We start from the raw sequence: 24,188 nt of genomic DNA, 5'->3' as shown, positions 1-24,188 counted from the left end.
GTGCATGCGTCTGTGGCCACTTCTCAGCACTGTAAGGCTTCACTAAATGTACACTGTAACCTTCAAGTGCATCTGGACACAGAAGAGCTCTTGTCAACTGCCGAACCACCTCCTCGTCTGCCACGTCCGTTGCAACGATGGAAGGAATGCAAAGCGGGTGGCTTTATCTTGCTACTCCCCTGAAGTTAAATCCCACCATTCCTGCTCCATAAGGTGGAATACGAGACGTCTCTGTGCCTCTCAAAGTATGCATCAAAGTAGTCCTCGCTTGTCCCTTGGTCCCGCAACCAACAGGCATAGCCACCTGTGCAATCTTTTCTCACCAGAACTCGTTGTAGGGCAGACGTTTTATTTACCCCAGCAGCAGGCCTGTTACGATAGGGAGGTGTGTACACAGCCTTGCTGTGCTTGGCAGCGTTCGGACACATGTACTTTGCTCCTTGCTCCAGTGTCGCTGCTCCCAGGCACGCAGGGCTCTGGCTCTCCTTCTCTGTAGCAGAAGCAGCTTCCAGAAAACTTCTCTCCAGGCATAGAAGTTTATTGTGACCATCCAGTGGTTACCAGATGTATCTAGTCTAGGTTTAACCCCCCCCCCTTTTTTTTTTCTTGAAAGTTTGGGAGCAGGTTCTGAATGCTGGCAGGGAGATCCAGAGGTGGGGTTGGGAGCTAGAGGGTGATCTGGGAACCCGTATGCTCTATATGATTTTCCTGAAAGACAAAAAAGCCAATGGTTTTACTGTTGACATATTGCTTTTATGTGACCAGCCCTCCACCAGGTCTCCCACCTTGTTATGGGTATCTAGATCTCTCAGTGCAAAGCTGCTGAGCTGTGACTCACATATAGGCCAGGCATCTCTATTTTAATACCTACCTATACGGAACAAATATAGATCTATGAACCTACGTCCTTCGCTGCCTGCCTCAGGTCAACGGAGGGCAGTGTGACAAGAGGTAATTTGCAGAAGCTGTTGTTGTTGCTCCCTCTGGGCCCAAACAACGCTTGAACGGATTGTGGCCTTCTGTCTCCTTGGGTCAGTCCTTCGCAAAATGTTGAGACTACACCCATGTTCTTTAGGAAAACCTGCCAAGCTGGCTAGAGCGTTTCACATTTACAGCCTTGACGTGCCATGATTTTATTCTTTCAAGCGCCGCTACCCTCTGTGTGAAAATACCATCTTGTTCTATTCTGACTATTGTATACAGGTTGCTGCAGCCGTTAAGACAGTCAGCTTCTGGATTTTGTTCTTTTTATCCTAGCGTGTTGGGTGTATTTGAGCTTGTGTTACTGTTCTGACCTAGGTGAGCCTCTGGCAAAAGTCTTGTTTGGAGGTCTCGGAAGGTCCTCCAGACAGGAATGCAATGTACGCCATAGTGCTACCGATTCACTAAGGTTACATTAGTACAAGTATGATTATACTGCTCTTAAACTTTATTTTGTRCCTTCTATATTGAATCACCGAAGCTGAACGTTTCGTTCTCATTCAGCATGTTGTTAAGCAGAATTCACGCTGTGACCCTCTCAGCTAGGCAGCGGGTATTGCATCTTGGTGAACTTGGTAAATATGGGTTCCCGTGACAATTTTTAGTTTGAATTATAGAGGTGTGTCTAGCTCATTTTTGAGTATTTTCAATAGCACAGCATGTTCCTTGAGGCTGTTTAATGAAGGGAGAGGCCTTCTGATACTGTGAAGTGGGAGATGGTGCCAGGCTTTCCTTTGAAGAGTTTAGCTGCCTGGCTTTGACCCAGGCCTCCTGGCAATTAAGGTAATACTGGAAGACACATTAGACTGGGCCTGGGCAGCAAAGCCAGTGTCATTGTACCCGGCTGAAAGGCAACCTGCTGCATTCACCAGTCCTGTGCCGCATGTGAACTGCGGTACCCATAGTTACGGGATTAGGGAGGGATTTGAATTTACATGAGAGAATCTGCTTCTGCTCGGCCATCGTAYTGTGTCCTTTCTATCTGTCCCTGAGCGCTTCAAGGCAGGGGAGCTCTTCTCATGGTGTGCTGTGTTGGTTGCTTGTTCCAGGTTCTGTCTGTCCCCTTGGTCGCTCTTGGCACTCCATAACTCACTGCTTATCCAGGGGCTCACTGACCTAGAACCTGTCTCGTTCCACTCGTCTCACTGGATTTGTTGCCTGCCTTTTTCCAGGAAAGAGGGAGAAAACGTAATACTGTGCAGTGGTGATCAGCTATCACACAGTGGGGTCCAGCTGTCCAGTAGCCCAAATCGAAGTTATGACTCCTCTTTATATTCATTGAAAAACCTTATAGATTCATTCTCCTGGTTATCATGCCTCTGTTACACTGCTGAATGTGTTAGTTTTCATTCATATTATAAATATGTGCAAGCTTCAGTCATTAGCAGCGTCAAGCGTTTGGTCAGTGGTTTGTATGCTTAAAGTTATTTGAAATCCCTTTATTTGGGTGCTTTCTAATCTGAATATCATCTTCCATGTAATACTGGAGGTACCTTTTGCTGAGCTTTAGGAGTTCTTTGGATTACAGACACCTTACTTTTTGCCTGTCATGCACCTGAAACTCCTCACTATTTCATTTGTACAGCTAAAAAGAATCAGGCTTTGGATTTTTCAGGCCCATGCAGGATTGTTTTTAGCCTACATACTGAGCGTAATGCAAACACTTAGAGGGAGGGAGAATGTTTCCCCTCCTAAAGGATCAACATCTGAGAGTTCAACTTCTTGGCTCTTTCCATGCCCTGACACTGCAAGACTGGGTGAGACCTAAACAGCGTTGCTGCATAATTCAGTTTCATAATTTCAGATAAATTTTGGAGGAACCTTCCTCAGAGGGAAGAACGGAAATCTCCTGGGCATTGTGAAAGCCCATGATGTCTTGCTTGCTCAGAACACTTGGATTGAAGGGAGTACTTTTGCCCCGACTTTGAGTGACCTGATGACTAATAAATATTTCATAAATATGTGTTCTAATTCTCTGGCATTGTCTTTCAGATATAAAGATGATGTTGACAGTCCTACTGAGGAGAACGGGAAGCAGAAAGTCCTGTACAGCCTGGAGTTCACGTTTGATGCAGATGCCCGTGTTGCCATCACAATCTACTGCCAAGCTACGGAGGAGTTTGTCGGTGGCATGGCGGTGTAAGTCCTGGGCTCGTGGGCRCTTGGAGGGGCACAGGCGTTCTCAGGTGGTGTGCCTCTCTGAAACATCTCATTAATCACCCCTGAAGGCAGTGCTGCGGCAGATGGTGGAGAGGAAAATCTTTTTCTGTTTTATTTTATATATTCTGATAGCTTTGACTATTACTTTCACTTCCCTCCCCCATATAGCCACCTTCCTCTCTTGTTCCCTCTTTGGTTTGTTTTTTGTGTGTAGGGAAACCATTCTGTGTGCGACAAAGGAGAGGAACTTAAAGCTGTACGCTTTGTCAGTGAGATGTTCTACGAAGGTAAAAGCAAACCTCTCCCCAATACCACCTTTGTTTTTCCAGATCACCCAGTTCACTGGATTTCTGTGTGGTCCCTGTGATGGGAGCATGGGCCAGCAAAGTAAAGTTCCAGGTTGAGATTTACATAGCGGCTCTGTGTGGAATTGAGGCTAACTCAAAGCCCCTTCTGGGGTAAATGACCATCTCAAAACAGGCTATTGGGAGATGGCTGTCAGAGGGATTTACTGCCCTGTAAATCCCTGTCTGCTTGTTTCCTGCCAGGTACACATTAACCTTTGGTTAGCTGCGGAAAGAATGGTCAAAGTGTGATCCATGGGATCAGAGTCTTCCTCATCTATGCTAATAGTGCATCCAGACAGATTTCAAAGCCTATCATACAGTTCTGTCTAAATCAGCACATTTAAACTATTCCAATCAGCATTATATCCCTTAAAACTACAAAAGGTTTCCTCTCTGTATTAAGAGTTAGGGTGCCTGAAACTTGCTGTTCCCCATGGGAATTAGGTACACATGTGAGCTGCTGGTACATAACTGCAGGCTTCCAGTGACCACGGAGACAAAGAATTCTTTTTTCTTCTATGGATAAATGAACCTTCAGGCTGCAGAAGCTCTTGGAGTCCCTTACTACAGGTTTTTGGCCAATCGGCAGCTCTATGCAGCACTGAGTGCTTCTGCAGTGGTGCTCTTGATTTGAGGGTTAACTTATGCTTTAAGTTGTCTGCAGAGGTTTCATCAGGGAGAAATACGTATAGCAAATCATAAAATGACTTGAGAGTTTTAGGCAAAGTAGAAACATCCCACTAATGATCARTGAATAGTTTATTTTTAGAAATGAGACAAGCTCAATGCTCCCATCCAGATGTGCGTTTCTCCAAACTGGAGGATATCCTGATCCAGGGTTTTGGTTTAGGCTCATCTCTTCTTCTGTTGAAGTCTGTGGCTGTCTTTACTTTGGGGGAGGTAATAGATTATCTCCTTTTAAACAGTTGAAGAATACCTCTTGACAAACAGCTGTATGGAGGAGGATGTTGTAGAAATCCTGATAAAGTTTCCATGTTCTGTCTCTTAGGTCCTTAGGTTTCCTGTGAATTTAGTGCTAGTGAAGGTGCTGGAATGGCAGCCTTGGAGATTGAAGTCCTCTTTTCCTAATACAGGTACAACATGGACAGGTAGCCAGCTTCCCTTGTGCTGCCCTGCAGAGCATTCCTTGTTTTTGACCTAAAAAGAAACCATCTGTGGGCTAATGGGGAGAACGGAGAGTCTCTATGGCCAGGGTGGATGTATTTACATTGCCAGACTTCAGCTCTGGCTTAAATCAGCAAGTCTTGTTTTAAATCATTGACTTAATCTTGTTTTGCGTATTTACTGTTTAGCTTATCTTGAAGGATAATTTGTTTGTCCCTTGTTGGTAACAACTAAACGTCTCAATTTACAACTCAGTATAACTTCATATCAAACTTTGTACTTCTTTTTGCAAAGAGCATAACTACAAAAATATGCATTTAGTTTAAAATGTATTCGGACTCTTAGTTGTGCATTTGATTAAATTATAATGACAAAAAATATTTCTTTCCTTTTAAGATTAATTTTTTAAACCCATATCTTGAACCAAACTGTGTTGGGATTGAAATACAACTTAAAAACCCAAGACCAGCAGTTTAACGATATTGGTTAAACTACGCTATACTGGACTCTTAAGAGACTAATAGGACAAGTTTTGCCTTTAGTAGTGATTGTTTAATGGAAACATTATAGCTATTGAATAGAACTAATTGTTTCTGGACACAATGTGTTTTCAGTCTTCTGTAACTAGCAGCTCTCTCCTCTCAGAACTCTATTTGTTGACTGGAGGAGGAAAAGGCAGTTTCTGCCTCACTGAAGAGTGTGGTTTACTGAAATTTGGTGCCATGCGCTGAGCCAGTGGCTGTCACCAGTTCCGTTGCCTGTTCTTTGAAGCTTATGCAGCAGATATGAACTACCTGATTACTTTTTAAATTTAATTTGAACAATTTCTAGATGGAGTTACTGAAGGTTAACATAACTTTCAACTTTAGAGAAAAGTGTTTTTAAAATATGCAGTGTTTTATCCACCCTGTCCATGGTTCATTGACATGGATCTCTGCTCAGCTGGCTGAGAAGCAGCCTGTGTTCATGAACCCTGACTACCTCAGCATGAAACCAGGATCTGTAGTCAGCAGTCGTTACCTTGCTAACTAAATATGCTTGACGATACTGTGCTGCTCCGTTATGGTGGCAGCAATCCCCATCAGTGCGGTAAGCCTTTCTGTTGAAAGTCAAAGCACTCAGGTTCTGCTCTTGCTTCCATCACTTGKCCTTTTACTTAGTAAATCCTACTTTAATTTCCCCATAATACAGGAATGATGATCTGTCCATCTCTGCTCTGAAGTTCTTGGACAATAAATGTTATATAAGTATGCGGGGGGGTCTGCACCAGTAGCCAGTGAACTTTTCGGAAGGCATGATCCTGATTTCATGCAAATGTGGTAGGTAATAAGGGCTGGGGGAAGTGAGATATGAATATAGACTTCATAAGCTGCTTTAACTCAACCCAGGCTATTTTTCCATGTGGAAGTGGCTCATGAAGCACGTCTTGGGGCTAGTGCAGCTGCCTGAAGTAGGCTTCTCTGGATTTGCTGGCTGCTAGTAAAAACCTTTTGAAGCTCTGATTTCAGCTTTGCAAAGCAATTCTGAAAGGGCAGTGCTATAATTACTTTGATTTATTCTTTTCAAGTTCTGGTGGAAAAAAAAATCTGGGCTGCATTCTTAGAGCTCTAAATGGAGAGGGCTGCATTTTTAGTGCACTAATTGGAATGTATCATCCCCCTGCCTCGGCTGGTAGTTTTTTCGTTTTCTCGATTATTTTTTTCGGCGGTAACATCTACATTCAAGGAGCAAGCATGAGCAACAGCTGTTCTGTATATAAATTAAAAATTCAAACCTTTTTCAAATGCAGAATCCAGCACTTGATTGGGAAGAAGACTTTCTTTAAAGCAAAATATCCCCCCTTTTTTTTTCCACTCTTTTAAATAGATGCTAATTCCTAAAACGGGAGAAACTTTCTGGACCGTTGTCAAAGGCAGAAATTTCCTCCTAGTACCCAGCCTGCAGCATGGCTCCTTAAAAGTGCTGAACAAGTTTGTCCTGCTTCTCTGCTGAAAGACCTGCCTCATGATCCTGAGAGTATCAGCGTTCCTGCTTATGTGAAACTCCCGCCTGGAATAGCCTTACCTTTGTGACATTTGGGGTGGGAGGAGGAGAGGGGGCTCTCCGGTGGCGTGGAGGCATTGCTTGTCGTGGAGCCTCTGCTCATCTGAGAATYGCAGCGCTCCCGTGGGCTTGCTTGGTGTGTGCCTGTCTTTGGGATTAACCGGTCCCTGTGACCAAAGGGAAGTGTTTCCCTCTGCAAGAGGGAAGCCTCCTCGCAGAATTGCTTGGGCTCCATTTAAAAGCTGGTGGCTTTTGTCAGCGTAGGCCTGTGCTGCCTGTRCCAACTGTCTCAAAGGAGCATTCGGCAGACTGTCCCAGGTAATTGCRCTGGGAGGTTTATTCAGCTATGCTGTTTCCCAGCCGAGATCTTGGGAACGCAGAGCACCCAACTGCTGTCTGCCTCTTGCCCTGAGCTGCTGAGCTCCGAGTTTCGCTGTTAGCTGCRTCACCACCGTTGTTCTCCACACTTTGCTGGCCGGCTACAGTTGAAAGCAAACGTGTGGCTGCTGGTGATGGTGGAGCTGCCTTCCCTTCTGCAACCTCCTGCCTCGGGCAAGTACCCAACACTGCCTGGTGCTGATATCTGCAGAAGCAGGTATCTGCTGCTCTGGCCACCTGAATATTTTTTGCCTTGCGGTGAGCCTAAAGACTTTAAAATAAAACACGTTAGTTCTTGGAGGAGCAGCTGGTGCATTACCCGAAGTAGAAAAGAGACCAGAGTGCTGCATGTGTGCAGAGTCTCTTCAACGGCACAGAACTGGGGGTGACCTGCCTCCGAACAGCTCGAGACGCCTGTTAGCCTCATTCAGCATGTGCCCGGTCAACGTGCTTTGGCACAGAGCCTTCCCTGAGGCTCTGCTCACATCTCTGGTTAGCAGTGGCCATGGTCTCGGGATTAGTCTGAAATCTGATGGGCTCAGAGGGATCGGCTCTGCTTAGTTTGTCCTTGTGTGAGTGTTAGCCTTTTCTTTGGCTTTGGCTTCCCTTCAGCTGAGTAGAAAGCAGAGAAGAGCCTGGCTGCGGACCCCACGGTAGCCGCTTGACTGCTCACCTGGGAGGCCAAGCCTTGTCGCTCAGTGTCACCGAGGCAAAGCGCTACCCAACAGCCTCAAAACGGAGAGGAGTTTCCAGTCGGAAAGTGTGCTGCTGACTGGGTTTTAAGATTAGCCAGAGATGCAACTCCGTGCCTGCAGTAGAGGCGATCGGCAGGCGCAGTAAGGAAGGGTTTGGCCATCTCGGATGAAAGAGGGATGAGGATGCTGCTGACTCGGCCGGTGCTGGTAACGTAGACTTGGCCAAGGTGGACTAGGGAGCAGGCTCTGGGGTGCTGGGCCATGAGACGGAGAGTTAGCTCCTTGGGGGACATGTGGGGAGCAAACACATGATGGAGGCTAGCGAAGGGAAGCCCTGGCGGCATTTGAGGTGAAGGGGCTCTGGAGACTTGTGGCCTGTTCTTCTGGGAGCCAGCCAGGCAGAGATGGGGTCCCCAGCAGGAGATATGTTGGGACAGAGCCTGGGCTGTTGGCTCAGAAGGCTACTTTAGGGCTGGGGGATTGGTGAATGGTTGCCTTCGTTGTGCTTGGAGGATTCTGGTGTGCAGAGGTTTAGGGCTGGCCAGAGAGGTGATGTGTATGCAAGGGTTGGGTGATGGGTGACCAGGATGGTCCTAGCTTAGCCATAGCATACAGGTGTGTGAGCTGTACGTTGGGTGCTTGGTAGCAACTGCCCATAAACACGTGATTTTCCCCGGATAAATGAGAGGATACTCTGCCTCACATTTCCCTTGCCGGGCCAACGGTACTCCTTCGCAGTTCCTATAGAATAAGTGAAGGGCTTACAGCTCACAGCCTGCCTTCCCCTGCAGAGCCGGTTCATGTGCTGGTACCCTGACATTTCTCTGTTTTAAGAGATAGGTATGTTTTTATGTGTTTTGGAAGAGGCTGCTAAGATGTTTGTATTCTATTTCTGTGTGTGTCTATGAATGTATCCTTTCCTTCTCTGGCAAAAGCCTTGATCCACACTACTATCTGGGAGAGCCCCCAGGGATTTTCCAGCTGCAGGTATCTTGCTGACTAGCAGGAAGGATTTCTTAGTTATAACATGACAGCAGTGGTTGTTTCCTCGGGGGAAAAAGTGCAGACAAGTCCTGTAGCTGGAAGCGTTTAAAACTCAGCCAAACACTCTGAAGATGTGAGCGATCCGGGCAGATCAGGAGCTAATGATAAACATGACATGAGAGGTCGGAGTTTTGCTGTCCAAAAGATCTTCCTCTTCATGTGCTCTTCAGACAGAAGAGATACTCTTCCTCCTTCTAGTAATGTTGCCAAACTTTTTCCTCGTTATAAAGTGAAAACACAGTGAAAAGAGGTCAGTTTTGCTCTGCTCCTGTTGTCCTTTGCAAGACTGTATTGTTTGTGTTGCTGATGCACGTATGGCTGTACTGGAATGGTTTATTAAATCTCATTTCCTTGTTTGTTTTGCAATGCCTGCTAAGCTCAATGCAAGCTTCCGACCACAGTCATTTGAGCTGACGGTGGACATGACACTGAAATAGAYTGTATATTCTGTCTGCATGTGGAAATTTGAATAGTTGGTTCACCAAATGAAATCCAAATGAAATGTGTAGCTCCGTGCATGGCTGTTTTCACTAAAACTTGCATAGCAGAGACAGAGGCACTTGGATATTCCTTTGGTTATTTAATAGCCTCTGTCTGTTCAGGGCCTTTGAAAGGTGCTCTTGCTGCTTTTGGCTGTGGGCTCTGATTAATTTGAATTCTTTGTGCAGAGAGATTTCTTCTGTGTGAAGAAATCAGAGGCAAGTGCTGTTTTCTGCTAGGCACAAGTCGTCTTTACAGCCAAAGCCTGCTTTGATCCATGCAGACAGCAGTCCCCAAGGGACTGCTGTAGTGTGTAAAGTTCACATGCTGGAAAGCTAAATTTTATGTATTTCATCGAACAGACAAATCCTCTGTCTTTAATAAGAGTTCTGGCCCTTTTGCGCCTCTCTGTAGCTGTTGTGTAACTGGCCAACTTTGAAGCATTGATCAGAGTCATGAGCGCAGCTCTTTCTGCAGTAAGTTCAGCAGCTGAAGTTAGACCTTTGCATGTGTTGGAATGGGATGTGGACGGCAGGTTTTCAGTTGCGCGATAAGCTGCTTGTTTCTCCCTCGTCCAAGTGGAAAACCTATCCTGCGAGAAAGCAAGGGAGGAGGAAGGAGAGCGTGTCAGGCGCTGTAATACAGCAACTTAGCACCCGGTTAACCTCCAAACTCTGCGTGGGTGTCTCTTTGGACTGGATCTTGCCTAACTGACTGAGACCCAGGACTACGGCCTTTTGGTAGCTTTTTTTTTTTTTTTAGCTTTTTTTTTTTTTAGCATTTTTATTTGGGATACTTGTTCAACTTCCCCCTTCCCCAAAAGCTGACCTATCAGATTCTGGCCCTAAAATGAAAGGGGAATGCGCAGATGGAAGAGCAAGAGGCCAATGTGCTTGCTCCACACCAGCTCCTAGCCCCTTTGAACATCAACAGACCATGACCGGCTCCCTACCTGTAAGAGGATATGGAGCCTGCCGGGCATCCACACTGAATCGCTGCCTAGAGCGATGGAAGAGTTGCTTCCTGAGCACCCTCTAAAGCTCCTGTGTGGCTCTTCCATAACCCTAGTTTGTCTTCAGTTTGCTGCAAGTTGCCGTGCAGTGTGCGTGGTTGTACTAAGCAAAGCAGCACTGTTGTCCACAGGCTCTTCAAAGCGCACACTGTCTCCCAGCTGTTTGTAACCAAAAATGGTGCCTTGGGGCAGCATTGCTATGTGCACCCTGCTTTTCCTCACGTGCTTTTCTCTGGGGAATGGGGTCTGGACAGTGTTCTGCACAGCTCTGCGGCACATTGCCTAGGATCCTGTGCTTGGTGCTTCTCAATCAGGGGTCTCAGCATGCTTGTGGTGACAGCAACACTTTTTTTTTTTTTTTTTTGACTGTTTAAGGTAGCCACAGTGCCAGGTGGAGCTGAGCAGTTCTTAAGCRTGAGGGAGGCAGCAGTGAAGAAGTCTGCATGAGCTGTTGAAAACTTCCCCAGGCTGTGATCTAGGGATGAGCGAGAAGGGGAAGCACCCCCACATGTTCTTGTAGCATCTCCAGTGAGCATGTAGCAACAGAAGCTTAACTCAGCTTGGCCAGAGGCTCCCAAACAGCAGCATGCTGCCAGTGGTTTGGGAGCTACTTACGCTCCACAGGTCCCCAGAAGCAAGTCTGGGTGGCAAACACAGAGGAGCCTGCTTGAGCCATGGGCTGATTTCCTCCACGCAGGCAGTGAATGCTTCCCAGCTGGTGGTGGAGGGGTGAGACTGGGATGATAATTTTGGTTTGTCTCCTGTTCTCTCAAAATCGTTGTGATGTGCTCATGCTGACTTCTCATCTGCCAGTTCTCTCCTGGGTTTGGGAGGTGGAATGGTTTGGGATGGGGGAGGAAGCAGTCAGTATGGGGTGTAAGCTCTGCTTTGTGAGAGTAAAGATGTATTAAAGAGTTCAGAGGAGGAGGTGGGTTGCATGAATCCTGAGGACAAAGCTGGCGTTGCTCCTGCGGTCAGTAGTGTGGTCCTTGGCATTGCTGGTGATTCTCACAGCTGTCAGTGGTACTTGAGCAAACACACAGGTTTAAAAAAAAAAATCGTGAATGGGGAGATCTCTATTTGGTCCTGACCTAATAGGAAGAGTCCCACTTCATCACCCTGAGTTTCCAGGGACTGCAAGGTGGTTTTGTTAGGTCTTCCATCCGGATAGCAAGCTGGCCTGGTACAGTCTGAAAAATCACAGCCCAAATAACCTGATTTCAGGAAGAGGCAAGGTCTTTCTTCTCTGGTATCCTTTATTCTTAGTAGATGTTCCCTTTTCTGTCACATGTTTCCTTGGCTCTACAGAGATTCTCCACTGTTGTTTGCTGTAAGCACACAGCAGCACAGGCAGATGATAGAAGACTTGCAAATACTGTAGGTATCAACAAAAAGAGCTGAAGACAGTTAAAGGTCATTTAGATACCAGTGTGTAGGATGATCCCTGCTTCCAGGGCATTCACTAGGCCCTTGACCCGCTGGTGCTCAGCAGTCTTGGCACTGGCTGTGGACTGTAGGTCTCCAGGYATTCAGTCTGGGTGTTGATTCCAAGTCTGATGTGCTTTCTGGCAGTGTGGAGTAGACAATCAAACAGTCTGAGCCATAAAGCTCACTTGGTTCACTTGGGGAAATCTCCTTGATATTTCTTTTTCAGGTTCTTCAGCTCAGAAAGTCTATGTATTGTGGTTTATTTCTCTCTTTCAGGGACTGCGTGAGCACCATGTGCCAGCAGCACATGGATTCCCGGTTCTTTAAACAGGCATGCCCTTTGTGTCAAGCACCATGAATGATCTGGAGAGAGATCAAAATGTGCACATTCTTTGCTGCTTTGAGAGCGTTTTAATCAGTGTCTTTGAAGGGGGTAGGTCTTGTTAGCAGTTCCTACAACTGTTGTGTATAATCTGATTTTCCGTTAAATATTTGGTGAGAACACTATTTAACCTTACTTCTGCTAAGACTTCTCTGTGACTTCTCTCATTAGGGGCCTGTTGCTTGCTTTCAACTCAGAGGGTGTTTCTGCTTGGTGTGGGAAATTGTGCAGATGAGAAGACACTGAAGTGCTTTTCATTGCCAGCCTAATGTGAGGTGCGGGAATTTTTCCAAATACCTGCTTGAAGTGAAAAGGCTGAAAAGTGGCCATGGGAAGGGTTTCTCATTAGACTGTTCCTTTGTAGTTGTGTCGTGGACAAGCAGAGGTTTACACCAGTGTCAATCTACCCCTTGCTTTTAGGAACAGCGTTTCTTGCTCTCCTGGAGCAGACTGTTGCTCTGGTGCTGTGAGTGCAGGTCCTCCTGCCTTTCTGGCACTCAGCATTGGCATGTTTACCCCCCTCTCCCAGCACTGCTGTGGTGCCTGTTATCCAGGCCATCTCTGACCTGTGCTCTTTCTGCTGCACTTTATTTCCAGCATTTTCTTGACTTGCTGTCACCTTTGATAAGTCATTTTTCCTTCCCCTGCTTTCCCAGCTGCACAGGGAGAATTGTGCCTTTCTGCAGAGCTGGGAAGCTTTGAGAGCCACAAAAGGAGCTAGATACAGCCTTACTCTATTCATTGTACTTGACTTGACAACTCAGTAAATAAAACTTCACTCAATTGCTTGCTCTGTAATTCACGCATAAAAGACCTGTCATTCTGATCTCTCCCACACCATGCTTTAAATGCAAAGGATAGAGTGAGACCTTCTAGTAAAGCAGCAGAATTTCAGCATAGTTCAGAACAGTCTCTGAGATGAAGTTTTGTCATAAATAATATAGTGCGCCTACCTCGGCAGGAAAAGTGCACATTGTAATCCTCATCTTCATCGTGGCCTTCCAGAATTTAATGTGAATCTCGTGATGCCTGATAAGCCTCGAAGACCTCTGCTGTCTGGATCCTCTCTGGGTGCTGGAACTATACTGACTTTTCAGGGAAAGGCAGCAGTTCACGCCAGTGGGAAGCCTAGCTCTTTCTCTAGGATTGGAGAGGAATTAATAAGTATTTATCGTCTTCTGGTATCCAGGTTCATACAACTTTGACTACAAAATGCATCCTAATCACTCTGCTTTAAGTTTCTGCATCAAACAACACTGGCCCGGCTTTCCCAGTGGGCTGTTGCATGCTGGCAACAGGTAGAGAGGTGTATAGACTGGAGAGCATATAGGTGCTGGGACCATGTCCCACTGCAGCGTTGGAGCAGGTAGGCGTTGTAGCTGTGCTCTTTCGGACTCTGCGGAAGCCGGGTCTGAGAACGTGCCCTGCCTTTCCATCCTGCCCGGGTGGATGTGCAACGACTGGGTTGCTAAAAGCGCATTCGAAGAACAACCAAATAATGCCTTGCAGCCCTGGTAGCAGAAGTGTTACTAAGGAGATTTGGGTAGCTTAAGCTCTGAGCCAAGGTAGAAAGCATGTGTGAGTAGTTATTGTGTGAACGTAGCGGGAGCCGCGTTCCACTTCTAGCGGGAAGCAGAGCTGGTGCTCCCTGTCCTCTAGCAAGTGGCGACTGTTGTTGTCTCACCCTTTAGATCTCTGTGCACATGCAGATCGTTTCATCGCTCAGGATCTCGGGTGTAATGTTTCCACAGCTTCTTTATAGTTTTAAGGCTCAGGCACATCCTCTCTATTAATCACCTCTGGCGTCCTCCAGCCTAGTCTTCTCTTCTTCGTTACGTCCTGGAGCCTCTGGTGTGATGTGCCGTTCTGCAGTTCTTGACTGACTGCTAGCAAACTTGAGCTTTTCCCCCATTTCTGCTTTGCTGTGGTCCAAAATTGAGCTGCCCAGTCCTCTTGCTCCTTGCTTACGGAAATCTCTTCTGACGCAGAAAAGCTTTGTATTACCATCTCCTTCTGGTGTGCTCTGCTGTTACACAAAGTGCAGTTAGGGCAAAGGAACTCGGAGGTGAGCTTTCCAACCTTTGCTTGTGTACTGGCTGCTTTGTAAACTGTGTCTGTGTTTCAGAACAGCTGAATATCCTCAAAGGTACAAAATCCTGTTCTACAAGGATTTCTTTCCATCTGTGCACGTTCTGGTAACTGCTGTGCTAGACAGAGCTCCGTGCTGACTCTGCCATGTCAAAGAGATGCCTTGGTCTCCTCCAGTGTGGTCGTCTTCACAGGACTGGCAGAAGCACTGTCCATGTTATTCTCTGAGATGCTGCCATTGTGCTGGTTGCTTTTGAGAAACGTGATCGGCCAAATCTGAGATGCTGGTGGTCAGGGGATCCTATATGATATCCTGAGCTGAATTAAGGAAAAACTTGGCCTAGAGTTCTCGGTTCAAATGTGACACCTGTCCCTGAAGCCTGTCCCCAGGCTGTCTGGTAGATCAAGAAAGGTGACAATCAAGTCTGAACAGTCAACAAGGCTTCAAGCTTGTAGCTGTTCAGTGATGTTTTCAGTGGCTGGAGGCCAGTGCTCTTCCAGTCTCACTTTGTGAAACTCTGCTTAGGAAGTAATGGCTGGGCTGCTTGAGGGGTAATGTCCTATTACTGCTACTGGCTGTAGAAGTCTTTCTTGTAGAGCTGGAGATAGACCTGTCTTGTCAGTGTGCTGGGGGAGATTTGTTGTTTCTGCACGTTGGGCAAGGGTTCTTTCACTTTCTCTCTGGTCTGTGAGCACACTCTGAACACACCGTTGGTAGCTCAGTGACTCAAAGGCTTCGGTGGTAAAACCAGCTTCAGATGTTCCCACCCTGCCTTGCAGTTCGTTGCCTCCTCTCTTGTGCCTGAATCAACATTGTGAGAGGCTGTGCAAATCCAGATCAGAAATCACCCCCCCCCCCCCCAAAAAAAAAAGGGGACAGAAAGGGTGCAGGCTTCTTGGTCCTGTTTTGCCACTGAAGCCCACTGTGAATTGCGCTGTACGTAGGGTGATGGTCAGCAGGAAGGGAAATGTCCGTCTTGGGGCAAACACCCAGAGTGGGTTGTAAGATGGATGGTATTGTGGTCCCAGGCTCAGAGATGTCTAGCCCTGCCTGGAGGTGCTGGCATTTCAGCACTAGGCCTTGAGACGGTAGAAGAATTGCGACCCTGTTGCAGGTGGCTGCCATGGAGGGTTGATGAGCGTCTCTCTGGTATTGCTAGCCCTGTAACACCTCTGCGGAGGGCACGTGACACAGAGAGAGCTAGGGAGTGAATTGGAATGGTTCTTGCTTGCCAGGATGATCCCATGCCAAACTGCTTTTCTCATTGCAGAGCTGTCCTGTGGAGGCATGGGAGAGCTCTCAATGCCACGTTGCCATGTGTGTTGTCACTGTTAGATACCGCTCGTTCCTCCTGGGTTTCCTGCAGAAAAAAAAGACTGTGTCCTGGGCTGAAAGCTGGCATTGCCCAGGCCCTGGATTTAGTGAGCTAGCCTTTGCCAGGCTGCCGCACCTCACTGTACTCCTTTGACACCCAGTGTTTCCAGGCAGGTCAGTATGGATCCAATGAGACCTTGCCTGTCTGTGCTGCTTTCCCTTCCCTGTGCTCACCGTCTTGCCTTGACCTTTTCCCTTCCCTTTTTGTCTCCCCAGTGAATGGCTGCCAGCCTCTGCCAGCTCTGCCTCTTAGAGCTGCCACTTGTGACTCCTGAAAGGCAGACAGGCGTGAATGAATGAGATCCTAGCAGAGAGCCATCGTTTGTTACAGCAAGTTTTCTTTTATTCCCCCCTTTATTCAGATACAGCACAAAGAATCCCTCTCTGCAGTCGGAGACGGTTCATTACAAGAGAGGGGTAAGCCAGCAATTCTCCCTGCCTTCCTTCAAGATCGATTTCTCAGACTGGAAGGATGATGAGGTAAGTCTTTCCTTAGTGTCTCCTTCTTTCTGCAACCCTGTTGTCCCAGCAGCACAGGAATCCATTTAGTGTCACTGGGTTATGGCCGGAAGATTCCCACTCACAGCTGCCATGGCGTGTTTTGTTGATAGGAGGCTCGTAGAGCCGTGGGAAGAGCAGGTATGAACACTGCATGGGAACTTGGCAGGTAGATGAGGCAGAGGGTGAAGAAAAAGCTAAAGAAGCAACTACTGATGTCACTGACCAGCTGGCATCCCAACAGCTGGCACAGGAGGGAGGCTGCAGAGATGGGCACTGGAGCTGTTCCCAGAGGAACCTGCTGCTTTTCAGCCTTGCCGTCCCTGCCAACCAAAGAGCTTGTGGGAATAATGTGCCCCTGTCTGGTTCCTGCTGCATCTTTCCCAGTTATCCTGGGACAGAGTCACTAGAGGTTCTGAAACGCTCTGTTTTGGTCTCTCTTTCTTTTGGCTTGTCCTCTGGAAGAGTCTTGTTCTGTTTAGGGCCGTGTACTGTGTTGTTAACTACAGCAGTATAGTGCCCTGGGGGATACTGTCGCCTCTGGGGCAGATTCACACTGGTGCATTAATGCTGAATAAGGGGATGCTTTCCTTCTTTTAGTTTAACCCATAACGGCAAACAGACAAGGGTTTGGTTTTAATCGAGCTCTGCAGCTTTTACTACGCAGCAAGATCYGTGGAGTTGTATTAATTTTGATATCTTTCCAAAATTCCAACGGAGACATTACCTCTCTGCTTTTCTAGCCTCTACACCTTGGCCCAAGGACTTCTGCTGCATGTGGGACAGGGCAGGAGAGGGCTTGGTCTCGCCCCGCTCTGCGCAGAATTGCTGTAAGAGATTTCTGATGCAGCAGAGATGCTCTGTATCTGCTGCTAATTGCTTGTTCCTGGGGACCCCTCTCCCAGCTCAAAATCAATACCGTGCTCATTTCCTAACCCAAGCCTATGTAAGCGTATTGTGTATGTGAACCCTGGTAGGTACCTCTACCTATTTAAAAAAAGAAGAAAAAATCTTTTATGGGTTTTGAAAAGATTCAATAGCTATTGTTTTGAAGTTACAATTATAACTGTAATCAGTGTGGTGCTTTAACGAACTCTGTGGCAATTACCATGCCCCTCCAAGAGCCTGCAGAGTCTGGTCTCCTGATGTCCTGGCTTCTCTGCCAACATATGATTTCACAAGCTCAACCTACAAAAGCCTGGAAGAGCTGCTTTTCAAACCCTTCTGTCATCTGAGAGAGCTGGAAAGTAGAAGCTCAGATCCCTTTCTTCTTAAAGAATTGAGAAGCTTATTTTCACTTCTGTTCCTGCCAACAAGGTTTTAGCTCTTGAGTACTAAAGTCATGTCCCTTTGACAGCTTAAAGAGAGAGATGCTGTGGAAAAGTAAGCTTTTGGCTCCCTTTGCCTGATTCTGCTGTGTCCTCTGTCACATCCTTTTCATAGATGTTACTGGGAGCTCTGGTTGTAGAGAAAACGTAGAGCAAGCACTGTGCTTCRGAAGAGTTTCTTCTCCCCTTTTGTCTCTGTGGACACGTAGGTCTTTTTTTCTCTCAAGTCCAGTAAAATTCATATGGCTAAATCTTCCTGATTGTCCACCCAAAACGCAGCACTCTTTTATCTGACAGCTGGCAGAGTGTTATCTTTCAGCTGCATACAATTAAATGCTTCAGATTGCTTTCCAGATTATTAGTGTTATCAAGAAAAGATTTAGTTCGTATTTTTGCCCGCCGAAATACTCGCATATGATATAGTTCTTGGCTGGCTGACAGAAGGGAAAACAATATGTTGGGTTGTTATGTGAAAAAGCTTTATAAAAATGCACGTTTTAACTTTGTCTTCATAATATGCTGGTTTGCTTCCAAGCTGTAGTGTAAGGCTTGCATCGAGACAGTTATTTTCAGGTCCCTAAAAATGAACGTGAAATGGAACCTTAAAGAGGCCATACATTTGAGAATGTGAAAGTTTGTATCATAAAGCAACCGCAGATCTGTGATGTGACTTTCCCTTCAAGGGGACAAAAAAGTAACTGTTGGCTTACAGTAATAAATCAGAGCAGGAAGCAAAGCAAAACCATGAGCTTCTTTCAGCAGAATTTTAATCAATAGTCTTTAATGAGCTTTCTCTTTGTGACATGCCGGAATAGTTCAAAAATGCAAGATGGAAAATAGGGGCTGAATGAATTTCTTCTAGCAAATACTGATAAGCTAAATGAGATTTTTGTGTTTGCTATATTACTTTGCTGTTTTGGAAAGAGAATGGCATTCTGGTAGCTTAAAGGAGGAACAAAATATAAAACCACCATAGAAAGGAAGAAAACGGGTATCCTTCAGGCTCGAAGGCTGGCTGAGACAGGAAGGGCCAAGTCATAAGGTCTTCCATCACGTGCTTTCCGTTTGCAATCACATATGCCCAGCCRGTGAGCCGTAGTCCGAAGCACACGGATACTGCTCCTCGCAGAAGTGCAGCCGCGTGGCTAATGGGCTACAGCACACTAGGTTGGTGGATACCAGGTTATTGGGTCTCATTTTTTACTGGAAAAGGGAAAACAGCCTACCAGGAGCACGATGGTGAAATGACATCTTCTTCTCTCTTGGCGAGGGATAAGGCAAGAAAACCAAGTCAATAATTGACAGAAACACCAGAAATCCGGTCTCTGAGCTGCTTCCGCTCCTGGCCTAGGACAGTATTTGTAGCTATGCATTTTTCTAGTGTTTATAAGATTGCGTGGAGCTTTTGAAGTGTTGTAATGGAGTGTGTCAGAAGGTCAAGGACATGAATTTCGTGGCATGCCAAAAGATGGAAATCAGTCTGGTGTTTCTTTAGTGTTCTGTGAGCTTGAAATTTTACAGATTTTTCTTTTCATTTTCAAGAATTTCAAACAAGAGTTGGGGGGTGAGGTTGTGGTGTAGGAAGCGAAATGTGTCCTGCTGTGCTGTAGCCAGTATATCCTATCATACCAAAGCAAAATTGATGGTGCTAGTTATATTCTGAGAAACTTGTCCAGCTAGGAGATTTTTAGGGTATGTGAGTTAAATGAGAATTAAATACCATCCAAAACCCAAACTGAGATACTTGCTTTGCTAGCCCCCATTGCTGTTTAGCGCCATCTCCTTGTGTATAGGCTGTAGTTATTCTGCTTCGTTTCCTTTGAAGTTGATGTCTGAATTTTAAATCTTCCTGCTCTATCAGGAGTTCAGAGCATCCCTTTGAAATCGGGCATGAAGAGCCCTTCCGAAAGGGCTACTTCCGCAGGAGATAATGGAGAAACTTCTGAGCTGTGGTCTTTGCTGAAATCCCATCATCTCAGAGGGCCTGGCTGGCAGCAGTGCAGCCCCACAGCCTTCATGGGGAGAGGCCCTGGGCTGCTACCTGTGCGCCAAAGCTTAATATCTTGTAACATCACTCCCGTGTTGTTAACGCTGTCTCAGGTGTTGTCTTCATGCAAGCCAGGTGTGAACTGGCTAAACTCATCTTGTTCCTCTCCTTCAGCTGAACTTCGACTTGGACCGTGGTGTGTTCCCGGTGGTCATCCGAGCGGTGGTAGACGAAGGGGATGGTAAGCAAGGCGTCGTGCTTGCTCGCGCTTTCTCCAGCTCTCGCTTTGAGGTTACGTGACTCCGTCCAGGCAGACCTCATTCTGCAGCAGCAAAAACCTTTTACTTGCAGCAGAGGCTCGGGGACACTTTCTGTAATAAAAATATTTCAGGAATTCACCTTAACTCCCGCTTGTTTAAAAAGTCCCAGCTAACCACAGACTCTTGCACAAAAACATACTTCTAAAGATACCACTCCAACACTACCTACCAGGCCATTTTTCCGGTCAAAATGGAGGCTGTTTGGGAGAGCTGGGGTTAGCTCCTGGCTCTGCCCCTGGGGGCAGGCACAAATCGAGCAAATGACTCCCTCTCTCTCTGGGTTTCGCACTGGCGCTCTGTAAGGCAAGGAGGACAGTGCTCTCTTCTCCCTCTTTGAGTGGTAAGCTCTCTTCACAAAAAGCCCAGCTCGCTGTAGAGTTTGCCTTCCAATAGCAATGGTCAGAGAGAAAAAGAAATGGCTTTAATATGTTCAGGCCCCTCTTCAGCCAAACACAGCTTCGTTCAGCAGTTCAAAATTCCCTTGCTTATTCCAAAGGGAGCTGAATGGTTACAATTAAAAGAGCATAATTTTTTGATGAGAAATAATATTGTTGATTATTTTGAATGCACGTTGCCCTTCTGGAGGGGGATGGCCAGTAAATGTTTCGCTTGTCCTTGCGTACCGTTTTCCTTGGAGAGCGTGTGCTTTTGCGCTCTGTGTGGCTGCGTTAATTCTGAGCGTCAGCAGTGAAAGGGGTACGAGGAAGTCATGTTTTCTCGAAAACTGGGGGCCGTTACGGTCAGCAAGGCCAGCATTTCACTTCTGTTTTTGCAACTTTTGTACCAAATAGAAGAAAAATGAGAAAGGAAAAACTCCATTGTTGACTGTATTGTTTATTGCAGTCTTGTGTTCCGTTTCTTATGTTGTAATTGTGAAGATTCCCAGAAATTCATTAAATTATTTTATGGTCCTCCAAACAGAGTGAAATGCAACCAGATGAACCAATTTAAAGTGCGGCTAATAAAGCATAGCGTAACACCAAATAAATTACTTCTGAAGTGCATCCTTTTTTAGCAATCTCAAGCACTCTTAGTAATATGGATACACATTTTTCTGACCATAGATGTCAAATATCTTCCACTGTTTACTGAGCTTTTGGCAACATCTTTGTACTTCCTAATGTTGGGCATGCCTATAAATACCAAAAATAGAACAGGAGGCAGCATGGGAAGTGTACATTTATGCACATACCATACCTTCTTGTAACCAATAGTGTACTGTCATTTATTATAATTATATGCAAAGGCAATTGCTTTTAAAACCTCTCCTGGAAAGAATATTATACAAATATTATGCACACAAAAATGTGACACCTGAGCGAGATTGGAGGAAATTGTGTATTTTTGTTTTCTGTTTTATTTATTTTTTTATTATTATTATTTTTTAACTGGTGGTATTGGAAGGAGCCTGGCCCTGTGTGTTTAGAGCACCTGGAAAATTACAGCAGGCCCATAATTTGTGTTAAATAAAATTGAATGGCAAATTGAAATAGCAGTCAGAGTGATGTTGGTCTGGACTGCGTTCTGCCAGGAGCTGCTTGCATTCCTTGGAGAACGGGAGAGTGTAATGTTAGCAGCCGTCCCATTCCTGCCGGTGGAGTAACTCCCCGTAAAACCCCCAAGAAGCCTTCCCGGAGGGAAGCTGCTGTGCAGTCTGCAGTCACACAGCTCCAGCCATGCTAGCTGCTTGAATGAACATGATATGAAGGGAAGCAATGCCTGTTATCTGTCACTTGGCTACTAAAACTGCTGTGAGGGACTTGAATTTCATTTCCGGGGTGAGCTAGAAGAGCCTTGCTCTTGGCTGGCAGGGAGGCAGCAGGTAGATGAATCCCCTTTTCTAGCCCTCTTCTCTACATGCCATTATATTCCTGGTTGCGCTCTAGTTGCTAAGACCCTTCCTGGTTATTCAGCAAGTCTGTAGGCTTGGAGTCTCTCATCCCACATCCTGCTGTTTGCAAGCCTGATCTTCACGGCAGAATCCAGTGAATGGTTCCTGCTGTTGTCTCTGCTGTTTTGGGGATCCCAAAGAAGCTGTCAAGCTCACTTCCCGTTTATATGTCACAGGAGTCACTCCCTTCAGCTGTCACTGGCTTTGAGCTGATAATAGTCACTGCCAGCTTTTCCATGTGCTGAACACAACCCTGGTGCTCGTAGGTACAGGTCGAGTGAGGTAGTTACCCACCCTTCCTTCCTTCAGTGGCTCCACCAAGGCCTCTGTCTCCCATTTTAGTATGACGAATCTGAGCATATTTAGACAAAAGGACTTTACGAGTTGGAGCCGAACAGAATTTGAGAGTCCTGAGCTAGAGGGTTTGGRATTGTACCTTGGGTTTCTTCTGTTTGGCGCCTGCATTCCCCTGTGTTTTTATTTGCTGAAGGAGCCATGAATGCAGCGCAGAAACCTGTGGCAGCCCTTTCTGAATTAAGAGGGAGGCCTCAAATTTGAAAGAGGGAAGACGTGGTATTTCTTATTGGGGAAAACGTCAGAGAACTGTCAAGAGATGTTTCAGTGTCCAAAAATGGCATGAGAAATAAATGTTTTATAAGCCTGTAGGATTAGACTGAAACAAAGTGATAAGTACCAGGGCTGGAAGGGCTGCCAACTTCTGTTAAACCAGATGGATTTGTCCCTTGCTGTGATAAATTCAGATAATTAAAAACAGGAATTTGAGGGAGAGCAGAATCCTCTTGAGCTCTTTGTAATACTTTCCTGTTCCAAACTCTGAAAACAAAGTGGGATAGTATGGAGCACCCAAGATAACCAAAACTGGTAAATGAAGGCATGCCTATCTATGTAGGTCCCACCACAGAGTCCAGCAGGGCTTGGCTCTCACTCTGCAAGAGCATGAGACTATGAACCAAGCTGTTGGCAAGATAAGAAAGTTTTAAATTGCAAGAGATGAAAATAGAACAGGAAGCAGTTCAGAAAGTGTAAGTGGACTAAAATTCAGCTCTTGGTGATTTCATGCTTGTGCTGCTTTTTATTGATAAATGCCCTTTCCCCCTGCCCCAGTAGCTGCCAAATTTGAAGGGCGGGAATGCTCCAACTTGAAGCTTGGTGAATTCTGCTGCGGATAGTTGAGGTTGCCCACATCCTCACTCTGATGTAGCATGCTTGAAACTGCTGGCCTTGTTCAAGATTTTAAGCAAGCTGCTCTTTCTCTTTTTTTTCCAGTGGTGGTTGAGGTGACAGGTCATGCCCATGTTCTTCTGGCTGCATTTGAAAAGGTAAATGAGTTTTCCTTTCCCTCTGTCCATGTCATTGTGTATATAAACATTTCCATGGGTCATTAGTTTGTATTTATATAATACTTAGCCACAATGGAGTCCTGGCCCATGCCCAGGGTTCCTGAGCACTATYGTAGTACAAATAATTGCTTGCAGCAGCTCCTGTGCAGCCTGTAATTATAATTTAGAYCTGAGCTGGTCAGTCAGCTAATTGTAGCTGGTGTTTCCTGTGTGTGGGGAGAGGGTGTGCCTTGGTGCCCATGATGTTTGAATGTGGTGGGTGTTGACCAAGACTGCTACTGGGCAGTTTCTGGAGCCTTATGACCTCTGTGCAACCAGATCTGCTGTGTCCAGAACCTGTTCCACCATTGTCTGGCCTTAGCTTACACATAGGACCAAGCCCTTTTAAAGAATTAGAATACATCTTGTGTAAAGACTTTGAGTCAAGTGTATGCCAAAGCCTTTAAAACAGTCTCTTCCTGTGGTAGTTGGACCCTGAAAACAGTGGCAAGATGTGCAACTGCTCTATGTTGTGTCCGGTTGTGGGAGTACTGCAGACATGTGTCTTGGGCGTGTGACACTTGTAGTGACGGGCTGAGATGAAGCAAGAGATGCTGGAGCAGAGCTGGGAGAGCATGTGGAGGGGAGCAGCATCAAAGCTGTGATGTTAGAAATTCCCCCCTCCCCGGCTGGCGTGTGAGCTGACTTCTGTTCCTGGATCTGCTCGGTTCCTGCCAGGTCTTACTGGTGGATAATGCAGAGGGAGCAGGCTGAGTCAGCGGGCAGGGGAAGCACAGTAGTCCTAAGGAAGCCTAGCAGCCTTAGGGAGGCTGTAGCTTTTGGAACCTATCTGTCATCTTGGTGGGAAAGTGCTATAGGCAGAGATCCTGTGGCCTTGCAGCAGGAAGGATCGGCCACTCCTGAGGAGAGAGGAATAGATGAAACCACCAGCTTCCTGCATATTACAGCCTAATTTTGAAGTATGCCATGCATGTTCACCTTCCTCATCTGTGATCCCCTGGCTGTTGCCTTCATGACTTTTTTGGCAGTAACTAGGTTCAGCCTAGGTTCTGGATCTGATGATGCCAGTGTAGTTTGTACTTCAATAGGAGCGTGTCTAGTTGCTGTCCTCCAAGTATCCAAACTTAGTGCAGCTGCAATAAGCCCAGCCCCTGGGGTCGGGGAGCAGATCTCTCATGTCCCAGCTTACCGTTCTAGCATCCTCTGGCCAACACTTGATAATAGCACCTACAGAAGTCTCTTCCCTTGAGGTATCTTCCTGTGGA

At 46.3% G+C, this 24,188-nt stretch overlaps 1 protein-coding gene across 12 annotated transcripts in view; it reads left to right on the top strand.

Moving 5' to 3' along the window:
- MGRN1 (mahogunin ring finger 1) overlaps window positions 1-24,188 on the top strand; it is a 59,075-nt gene that overhangs the window by 12,306 nt on the left and 22,581 nt on the right. For 6 of the 12 annotated variants that reach the window (XM_026065243.1, XM_026065245.1, XM_026065248.1 and 3 more), the window contains exons 4-8: window positions 2,974-3,120; window positions 15,901-16,018; window positions 16,780-16,866; window positions 19,526-19,592; window positions 22,850-22,902. In XM_026065243.1, the coding sequence (XP_025921028.1) occupies window positions 2,974-3,120; window positions 15,901-16,018; window positions 16,780-16,866; window positions 19,526-19,592; window positions 22,850-22,902 (472 nt within the window). The remainder of the gene's footprint in view (window positions 1-2,973; window positions 3,121-15,900; window positions 16,019-16,779; window positions 16,867-19,525; window positions 19,593-22,849; window positions 22,903-24,188) is intronic. The other 6 variants (XM_026065247.1, XM_026065246.1, XM_026065253.1 and 3 more) reach the window with 1 other exon arrangement.

This window comes from Apteryx rowi, unplaced genomic scaffold, assembly GCF_003343035.1.
Source record: "Apteryx rowi isolate R43461 unplaced genomic scaffold, aptRow1 scaffold_225, whole genome shotgun sequence".
NCBI lineage: Eukaryota > Metazoa > Chordata > Aves > Apterygiformes > Apterygidae > Apteryx > Apteryx rowi.
This window is presented reverse-complemented; position numbering and strand designations above follow the sequence as displayed.